A 10,813-nucleotide genomic window follows, 5' to 3' on the forward strand; every position below is an offset into this window, starting at 1 on the left:
TTTTGCATCCTAGTGAACTAAATTGTCATAAACATTGTATGTGCTTATACCAACATATCCACATTATTCTTAAATTTAATCACAAACTTTAATGTTACAATATTAGCATAACTAACAATCTATGTTATTTTATACTTAAGTATTTTTTTGAGATGGGATCTCACTCTGTCGACCCCCTTTGGAGCGCAGTGGCACAATCATAGTTCACTGCAACCTCCACCTTCCAGGATCAAGTGATCCACCTACCTCACTGGGACTACAGGTAAATTTTTGTATTTGTTTTTCTATTTATAGAGACAAGGTCTCCCTGTGTTGCCCAGGCTAGTCTCAAACTCCCAAGCTCAAGTAATCCTCCTGAATAGCTGGGATCACAGGTGCGCGCCACCACTCCTGGCTAATTTTTTGTATGTTTTTTGTTTGTTTGTTTGTTTTTGCTTTTTTGTTTTTTTGTGGAGATGGAGGTCTCACTATGTTGCCCAGGCTGTTCCCGAACTCCTGGGCTGAAGCTATCCCCCTGGCCTCTCAAAGTGCAGGGATTACAGGCGTGAGCCACTGCTTCCGGCCCTTATTTCTACATTAGCCAGAATTCAAAGGCATTTACCCACTTAAGAAAATAGGGCACTCTCAGCTTGCTGAGATTCACAGTACACTGAGAATGCTTATCTCACAGAGAGATATTCCTGAAAAATCATGATTTTAATGACTGCGCCATATGCTGGCATGTCTGCACCAGAATTTCCTTTGCCTCTCCCTGTTGGTTTGCTCCACTTTTTCACTGAGTCAGACCGTTGAACACCGTGGACATACTGTCTTGCGTTTCCGAATATTTCCTAGAAGGATACGGACGTTTCCAGACTCACGATAAAGATTTTCTGATCGTCTTTCCAAAACCTTGCCACCAGTTTGCACTCCCACGAATCCTGTTACCGTGACTATCTCGCCATACCCTCCCTAGCACTTAGCGTGATCTCTAGTATCATTTACCATCGTTGCTAATTTGAACATGAGCAGATGGAGTCCTATTATTTGCGGTCATTAATTTCGCAGCAAGTGCAGTTGAAGTTGTTTTGCATGTTCATTATGCAGTGCACGCTGTAGTCTGCACCCTTTGGCCGGCAGGTGGGATGCAGGGCGGGGCTGGCGGAGCGCACCCGCCGCCTCGGAGGCCAGTTCGGAGCGGAGTCGCCGCCATCCCGGGCCCCACGGCCAGGGGGCGCTGCGGCCCCCAATCCCCCGCCCCGTCCGGGCTGGGGCGGAGGAGCGGGCGGGGAGCAAAGGTTGGTGTCTCCGCGCTAGGACCTTCGCCAGAGGGGCCGCGGCATCATGACGGTGGGAGCTAGGCTCCGAAGCAAGGCGGAGAGCAGCCTCCTTCGCCGCGGGCCCCGAGGGCGAGGGAGGACCGAGGGGGACGAGGAGGCGGCCGCCATCCTGGAGCACCTGGAGTACGCCGACGAGGCGGAGGCGGCGGCCGAGAGCGGGGCGAGCGCGGCGGTGGAGCGGGGCTCCGGGGCCCGGGGCGCGCGGAGGGTGCACTTCGCACACCTGCCCGAGCGCTACGAGCCCCTGGAGGAGCCGGGGCCGAGCGAGCAGCCCAAGAAGCGGTGCCGGCGGAAGCTGAAGAAGTACGGCAAGGTAGGGGCCCTGCGCCGCCACTGCCCGGGGGGCGCGGGTGTGGTGCCCCGCGGGGGAGCGGGAGCCGGGTCCTGACCGTCGACTCACCCAGTTTCTCCGGGCTGCACCTGCGACCCCCTCCGTCCCCGCTCCCATTCCCTCGCGGGAGGCGAGCCGCGAGTTGCGAGTCGTGATAGAAACTTAAATCGGAGGTTGCGCTGGGTGGTCCCCTCTTTGCCTGCTATTGCGCTCCTGGCTGCTTAAGAACATTTCTCAAGGGGCTCCTACCAAGGTGGTTCTTATGTAAGATCAGGAATCAGTGTCCCTGATTACTGATGGGAATACTGAAGCGTGAGCACGGCAGGTGACTTGGAGAAGGTTGGCCCAGGTGGAAAGAAAGAAATTGCAACCCAGTGTATCTGTTTTCCAGTAACATCCTCTCCAGGATATCCCATTAGTTGAGAAATGTTTGGGTTATTCTCCCAAATATTCCCAAGGTTATTTCCAGGGCCTGGGAGCGCAACAAATACATAAATAGGCGCTTGTTTAATTTGTTTTTCTCATCTAGCCAACCATCAGTGTACTCTGGGGCCTTCAAAACATTCTGCCATTTGTCTCAGGGAAATGGGGTTAGGAAGGATGAATGTGGGAGAAAATGGCAGTTTCCTTCTCAGAAATCAAAGCCCAGATGCAGTTCCCAGGTGTCTCTGCCTGGAAGCACTTGAAGCTGTTGCCGGAAGCTCTCCTGGCCTGGACGAGGCCACCCAGAATAAAGTCACAGAAGTTACTGTGTCCTGGCCAAAGGCCATGGGCCTCATCTGATTTATTGTCCACTTATCTGTGTCACCCAGTGCCCTCTTATACCTGAAGCCATTCCGTCTCCATGCCTGGGAGCTTAGGTTTATCAGCCTCTTTAAAGGTATGTCAGCAGCTTCTGGAGCAGAACACTGGCAGGGGTAAAACTGTAAAGTTGGGTCTTTCTGGCTTAGAGCCCCGCTAGGACGAATCATCTGTGCTTTGGGTCCCAGTTGAGCACAAAGAAGCCATCATGTCCCTCTCCACTGGTGAACTGATACTGCAGAAACCTCAGCTCAAGGACTAGGACTTGAAGATATTTTGGGGGCACTCATTATGCGTCAGGCATTGTGCTGAGCAGTAGCGATGCGAAAATAAAGACAGGGCAGCCCTGCCCTAGAGAAGGGCATAGCCTCCCAGGAAGACACTGACATAGCTGGGCACCACCCCTGGGGGCTTCAGGGCACAGAGCTCAGGCAGTTCACTCCTCAGCGGTGAGCTTGTAAAGGCAGGGAAGTTTTCAAATCGTGGTGACATGAACACTGGGCACAGAAGGACGAGTTAAGATTTCACCAGATAACAGTGAAGTGGTATGAAGTAGGTACACTTCATCCCCACTAGAACGGCTACTCCAAAAAATGTCCAGACAAACCAAATAACAAATGTTGGCAAGAATGTAGAGAAATTGGAACCGTTGTACATTGCTGGTGGGAATGTAAAATTGGACAGCCGCTATGGAAAATAATTTGGGAGTTCCTTAAAAAGTTCAGTGTAGACTTATTCTGTGATCTAGCAGTTCCACTCCTAGGGATGTAACCAAAATAATTGAAAACAGGTACTCAAATCAATGTTTATGTACACATTTTAATAGAAGCATTATTTACAATAGTTGAAAGGTAGAAACAACCCAAATGTCCCCAAATGGATGAATGCATAAACAAGGGTGTTATATACATACAATGGAATAGTATTCAGCCATAAAAGGAAGGAAATGTAGTAATCCATGCTACAACATGATGAACCTCTAAAAATATTATGCGAAGTGAAGTAAGCAAGACCCACAAGATCACGGATAGTGCATATGATTCCATTTGTATGGAGTGCCCAGGATAGGTCAACACATGGAGATGGAACACAGATTGATGGTTGCCAGGGACTGGGGGAAAGAGGAATGGAGCACATCTGCTTAATGGGGTTTTTTCCTGAGGATGATGAAAATGTTTGGAACTAGATAGAAGTGGTGGTTGCACAACATTGTAAATGTATTAAATGCCACTGGGCTGTACGCACTTTAAAATGGTGAATTTTATGTTGTGCGAATTTGCCTTAACTAAAACAAATGAAAAAACCAAGATTTCAGTGGCTAGAGAAGTGGTGTCATCTGAGGTAGAGGGGCCATCACAAGCCCAGCTGTGGGCATGAAAGCTCTAGAGTGTTGCACGCTAGTTCAGTGGACCCAGGAGGTCAGGTGAGAGGACATCGTCAGGTTAGGGTTGGATCTCTCCTTTCTGCCCTTCAAAAGAGTGACTAGCTTCTACTTTCTTGGAGCCAACTGAGAGGGTCACCAGGCTCAAACATGGAGAAATAAAGCAGGCAACCCCTCTTTGTTCCCCTAGACCCCAGCTCCCCTCTGAGAGAGTAGTTGGGTAGAAAGCTCTACTCAGATCAAAGAATTCCAAATGCACACTCAAATGACACTGAAATAGTGGTTGAGAGATATTTTATGTTTCTTTGCATTTCATTTCTCAAATCTGTGTTTTTGACAATGTTCCATTTAATGAACTATTTTAGTAGATTTCTTTTTCCTAAATTACAAAGACAAAGTGACAAGCAACTTTTAAAGTGTAACTGGCTGAGCAAAATGGATGTACAAATACCAAAATTGTCACGTTTAATGTAGGCAATTGTGTGGTTCTGATCTTGTTTATAATGGGTCACTCTTGATTGTTAAGCTTGTTCCCAGAAAATATGTTTTTCTTTTGTTATTTCAAACATGTAAGTAAAATTCTCCCAATGATTATTACCACACATTTAGAGGAGTGTATCTCTTAGTAACATCACATACCCACACATGCGCTTGCCCCAACCCAGTGTCTCTTTGACACATCAACAGAGTAATGTCCAGGAAAGCAGTGTCTGGAGAAGACACAGACATTACTTGGTTCTCACAAAGCTCCTCATTTAGCGGGAGAGGTACCAAAGGAAACAACCCAGCCTCTTTCTACATGCTCAGGATACAGTAACGAGCACAACAGAGTCCCTGCCCTCCTTCTGTTACTGTGAGGGACCCTGTAATTTAAACTATTGAAAGCTTGGCCAGGCGCGGTGGCTCCTGCCTGTAATCCCAGCACTTTGGGAAGCCGAGGCAGGTGTATCACCTGAGGTCAGGAGTTGGAAACCAGACTATGATGGTGAAACCCCGTCTCTACTAAAAATACAAAAAATTAGCCAGGTGCAGTGGTGCATGCCTATAATCCCAGCTACTTGAGAGGCTGCAGCAGGAGAATCGCTTGAACCTGGGAGGCAGAGGTTGCAGTGAGTTGAGATCGCGCCATTGCATTGCAGCCTGGACAACAAGAGCAAAATTCGGTCTCAAAAAAAAAAGCTCAAGTAAACCAGAAGTCATAGGAAATTATAGTCTTAACAAACTTTCCCAAACAGACAACAAAAATCTTGGGTTTATGTATTACCACCACAAACCTAAATTGCTATGTAATAAAAAGAAGCAGATGTTATTTAGCAGTAATAATAGCTAACATTGGGGAGCACTTATATGGCCTGCAGTTTGTGCCAGGCCCTGTTCTCAGTGCTTTCCTTGTGTGATCTCATTTACTCCTCTTAACAACCCGATGAGGTAGTTACTAAATATTCCCATTGTATAGGTGAGGAAACTGAGGCCATGGGAAATTAAGTAAGTGATAGAGTTGGAATTCAAGCCCAGGCCATGAGTAGTTAACTAGAAGCTTACATATTGCCTTTATTTAAAAAGGGAAATAGAGTATGGGGGTTAAGGTCATAGGCCCTGAAGTGAGATTTCTTTGGGATTGAATTTCAGCTCTGCCTCTAGCCAGATATATAAATGTGGACAGATGTAATTTCTCTGTGCTTTGAATGATTGACGTCTGATAGACAAAGGCCACCAGGGACATACCAGTAGCCAATCCACGTTAGGTTTATGTACTTAGGACTACAAGGGAGAGTGCATGCCAGAGGAATTGTGGAGTCTTCAAAAAGTGGAGATCTCAAGTAATGAATTGAATGCTTGAGTCTGAACTGAAGAGTTCTTTAAATCTAGGAGATACTTGTAGTCATTAGAAATGGATGAGACCATCTAAGGAGAGATTGTAGGGAAAGAGAGAGAGGAGAGACCCAAGACTGAGTACTAAAGAACACCAACATTTTAAAGTCCATTAGAAGGGATAATTTAGCAAAGAAAGCTGAGGAGGAGCTTCCCAATTTAGGTAGCGGAGAACTAAGAATATGGAATCAAAGAGGCCAGATGATTATTTCATAAAGTATATCAAAAGCTGCTGAGAGGTCAGGGAAAAGAAGACAGAAAAGTGTGCATTGGGTCAGGCAGCATGGGGGTTGTAGATGGCCATGACCAGACAGTCCCTGCATGGGTTGGGGTAGGAGTCAGAGGGAATAAGAAGTACAGACATGGAGGCAGTATATGTGGTTGGCTCTTTTGGCTGGCTAGGCATGATGGAGGGCAGAGACTGGGGCAGGAATATGGAGTCAAGGTGATACCCGAGCATGTGTGTAAGCTAATGGGATCCAATGGAGAGAAAGCGAATGATGGAGCTGGAGAAGGGAAAGCCAAGATCAAGGTGGGAGAAGGCACCAACAGCAAGTATCAAGGGAATGGCTTGGCGGAAGAGGACCACTTTCTCCACTGTAACACAGACAACGTGGGAGAAGCCAGGAGCAGACACAGGCAGGGCTATAGAGAGTGATAGAAGGTGAGCACGTTCCCTGATGATGTCTGGGTTTGGTTTTGTTTTTCTGTGAAAGATGAAGTGAGATCATCTCATGAAGGTATGGAGACTTGGGTGTGTTGGTGTGTGTTACAAGTGGGGAGGCTTCAGAAGGGAAAAGTATGAGGCAGTACCCAGGGGAGAGAGAAATTCATCCTACTGGACAGATACGGAGGTTTTTCAGGTGGTGTTGGAAGTCAAGGTGAGATTTGTGATTGTGATCAGGAATTTTAAGTTAAACCAGTCTGAGTGGTTATGGTAATATGGAAAAGTGAAAGGACTGAGAGACAAGGTATGTGGCCTAAGGCACAGGTTGTCTGCATGGACATTGATGTCACCAAGAGTGATGACAGAAGTTGAGGTAGGGAGGGGAAGACCATGGGCAGCCATGCAATAAATGGTGGTGGTGGTGTTAATTTTTCTGTTGCAATCCCATTTGAGCCCTTTACATGTCCCCTGTCTAGCACCTGACATTCTCTGAATGTCCCCTATCGAGCCTTGTAGAAAAGGAATAGGAGGAGTGGTTACCAAGAAAGCATCGCCCAAGCCTGACGGTCAAGGAGCTTATAATGGTATTGGAAATGCTGGACTTATATGAATATAGCAATTAGAAAATGGCAGAAGACTACAAAGGGACAGACGTGTGGGTCAGACAGAAACATGCCATTGAGGTAGAGGGAGGAGAATATGGGCTTTCAGATAAGGTGAAGAAAGAAAAATTTAACCCAGCCTTCTGACGGTCCAGTAATTTTTAGCTGGAACAGAGAAGAGGAATGATCTTTGGTTTAAAAAAACAAAACAAAACTGCTTTAGTTTTAGAATTAGCCGCCTTACTGCTGTTTCCAAGAAGGTCTTTGAATTATCTGGAAATAAGCTGTGCTTAAAAGCACTTTCCAAGGGGATGATGTCTGCTGTGAGCCCCCACATATTCTTAGGCTGGGGGTGGGCACCTTCCACCAGAGATGTGGGAATGTGGTAACTTGCTGATTTGTCATGGAACAATCAGGAAAAATGATCTTTATGTATGTCACCGTGACTCATGTTTTTTTTTGTTTTTTTTTCATGAAAGATGGCAGAATTAAAAATTGCCTACTCTAATCCTTTGCTTTTCTCTTTTATTCCTAAAACTAGAATGTCGGGAAGGTCATCATCAAAGGATGCCGCTACGTGGTCATCGGCTTGCAAGGCTTCGCTGCAGCCTACTCCTCCCCGTTTGCAGTAGCCACCAGCGTGGTATCCTTTGTGCGCTAATGGGAGCTGCTGCGGCAGGTGCCACCAGAGTGAATGGGAGCCCCTGCTGTGGGAACTTTGTGAATCCTGGAGCATCTCAGACTTGAACATACAACATACTTGGAAGAGAAAACATGCCTTTCTTTGTTGAATCACATTAGTATGATGAATGAGTCATCCCTGCCCATCTGCTGAGCTTCTCACATCTCTCGGTCACATGTGGATCCAATGGTCAATCCTGCAGCGAATTCATCCGAGGTTAGGTTTGGGAGTGGAGCTAGTATGCTAAAGCCAGAGCCTTCACGTGAAGGTGGCAGGCACTGGGGCGGAAGCCGACACTCAACAGATACAAGCAGTGTGGGTGTGCAGCAGAACAGTGATCTTGAGGGGAGGAAGAGGATGTTACTGGAGTCAGATGATTTGCTGTATTCTCCTGAAAGGTCGTAGGCTGACAGGCGCTCACATTCCTTAGCTGCCTCAGTTCTGAGGGCAGCTAAGGAGCTGTTTATTCCTCAAGTCGTGCTCCCCGATCTCCTTCCTCTGCCACTCTGTCACCAGTTTAATTACAGGCTTGAGAAGAAGGAAGAAAGAAAAGATCTCTTGATGCTTTGGAAACTGTGTTGGCAGTGTGGCATGACTGTTTAAAGTAGATAAAAGCTTGTCATTTTACCCCATCCCTGCATGACTGTGAAGCCGGCGAGGAAGGAGGAAAAAGGGCAAAATTGGACGCAGGCTGGGTGGCTGGGACAGGTTGGCCGAGGGACCACTCGGGAGGGCTCTTGTGCCTGGCATTGCCCACTTCAGCCCAGCCACATGTTTGCGGCGACCAGAGTCCCTGCAAAGGTGTGGCTGGCTGCGGTCAGGGCCTACTAGCACCATCAACGCACTCCCGCCATTGGCTCAGCTCCTCTCCGCCAGTCCAACTAAGAGTGCTTTGTCCTGGGTGGGACATAGGGGCTGAGAGAGATGGGGGGAGACATAACACCCAGGAATGAAAATACAGATTTAGAGAAGGAACCAGTAAGTAGGAGACAGATGTGAAGAAAATGGAAATGAGGCAAGAGGATGTTGGAAGAGAGAAGTTGGCCATCCAGGAACCAGTTCTGGAGCATCAGTGTGAGGGAGTTCAGATAGGCTGGGCCTGTGCCTCTAGGTAGGGACAAGGGAGGCTGGGTGGCCAGGGCTGGTGCTTAAAACCCCTGAGGCCATGAACTCATTGGTTGTCTTTGTAGCATCTTTTCTTCTTCTGTGCTGCCCAGTTTGACCTCATCTCACCTGGATTCAAAGGGTAGGGTGGGCATGGGTCTTGGGCCTGACACCCACCAAGGATGACCTGTGGACTGCCATGGGACGCTGAACAGGGAGATGAAAAAAAGGAGGTCCTCTTACCATACCCCTCTGCCAACCCCCCGATAGGCCACTGTTCTGACTTTGTTTCCAGAATATCCAGAAATCCAAAGAGGCTGTTGCTCAACAGTCTGCAGAATCAGTGACAGCACCTACATGTTGTCCCAAGACATAAAAGGGAGGCCTCAACACTCATGCTCTCTGATCAAGCCCGGCCAAGCCCAGACAGAAAAAAAGAAGGGGTAGAGGAGAAGGTTGAAGCTGTGACGCTAGACTGCACTTCACTTCCTGAAGCTTCAACTTCATGTTGAAGATTCACTGGGAGCCAATTCCTGCATTGTTAATATTTGTGAGGAAAAGCGAAACAAGTGATCTGGTTTTAGCCCAGATGATGAAGGTGGATACGGCACATTTTCACACACGTGAGACCATTATAGCTTGCCCCACAACACTGGGTGTCGGAGAAAGGGAGAGAGAGACATAAGTGGAAGAAAAAGCCAAGCATAGTGAGTGAGAAAAAGAGTGAGAGCCTGTGAGGGCTGCTGACGAGCCCCAAGCAGCCCACAAATTCCTTGTGGGGAGATGGAGGCAGAGCCCAGGGCAGGGGACAGAGCTGCTGGGGCCTTTCCTTGCCTGGGAGTCTGTCCCAGGAAGAACTTCCCCACTCCCATCCCCCAAATTGGAAAAACTGTATAGTCAAGCCTGTTTGGCCCTGAAATTCTTAAGAATCTGGTTAAGAATTAACTCAGTAATGTCAAAAGCCAAAACCTCCTAGGGGTTGTCCTGCGAGTCAGGTTCATGGGTACAGAAGATGAATCTCAGACATCACTCAGCCTGAGCTGTCATTCTCTGTGACAGCACTGCCCTGGGTTTCTCTTACTCAGTTCCTGGAGTGTAAGCATTTGGATCATGTCACAGATTACCTTTTTACCTTTTCTGTCTCTTTTTTTCTTTTTTAAGTATCAGTGCCCACACCTTACTGAGTATTGAGTTTTAGAGCTTTCACTTGATGTGTTTGACCAAGAGACTTCTTTTGTATCCTTTTCTTGTCCTATGATGTAAATAAAAGCCTCAATTTATGTAATGTTTCTGGCATGAAGGGTTCCCAGCTCCTCACTTTCTAGCCTTGCCTGAGGGAGATTCCTGGAGTCCAGTCACACTGAGAGCTTGGCATAGCAGGTGATGACCTGTCGGGAGAGACCTCCCTGGGAACCAGTAGGAGCCCACAGGTGCTCCCCAAGGACCCAGGGGAGAGAGAGACCCCAGTTCACCTGGGAACTCTGCATGTGTGTTAAAGGGGACAGTTCTCTCTAAGCCAGCAGAACAGGCCTTGACTTATAGGAGCCTCAGCTCATGAGTTTGTTAAAAAATGGACTGGGCACAGTGGCTCATGCCTATGATCCTAGCACCGAGGCGGGCAGATTGCCTGAGTTCAGGAGTTTAAGACCAGCCTGGGCAACATGACAAAACTCCATCTCTACTAAAATATAAAAAATTAGCTGGGTGTGGTGACACACTCCTGTAATCCCAGCTACTTGGGAAGCTGAAGCAGGAGAATTGCTTGAACCCAGGAGGCAGAGGTTACAGTGAGCCAAGATCATACCACAGCACTCCAGCCTGGGCAACAGAGTGAGACTCTGTCTCAAAAAAAAAAAAAAAAAAAATTTCCAGAACCTCCAGCTCAGATTTAGAGAGCCTAGCATGGGGACAGGAGCTGCATTGCCCACAGGCTGCTGAGAAAACTCCAGTGCACCTGTTCCTCTGCCTCAGCTGGGAAATGCTGGCCACTGGGGGCCTGCTGCACGTTGCATCTGCCAGTGGGACTCCAAGTGGGAGGCTGGGCCAGAGGAGGG

At 47.8% G+C, this 10,813-nt stretch overlaps 1 protein-coding gene across 1 annotated transcript; it reads left to right on the plus strand.

The window, feature by feature from the left end:
- The first annotated feature begins 766 nt into the window (after positions 1-766).
- LOC105502803 (chromosome unknown open reading frame, human C1orf115) lies at positions 767-10,044 on the plus strand. Its single transcript, XM_011929465.1, has 2 exons — positions 767-1,632; positions 7,515-10,044. The coding sequence occupies exons 1-2, from the start codon at positions 1,324-1,326 to the stop codon at positions 7,632-7,634; spliced, it is 429 nt and encodes a 142-aa protein (XP_011784855.1). The 5' UTR covers positions 767-1,323; the 3' UTR covers positions 7,635-10,044.
- The last annotated feature ends 769 nt before the right edge of the window (positions 10,045-10,813 follow it).

The sequence above is a fragment of the Colobus angolensis genome, unplaced genomic scaffold (assembly GCF_000951035.1).
Source record: "Colobus angolensis palliatus isolate OR3802 unplaced genomic scaffold, Cang.pa_1.0 Scaffold81, whole genome shotgun sequence".
NCBI lineage: Eukaryota > Metazoa > Chordata > Mammalia > Primates > Cercopithecidae > Colobus > Colobus angolensis.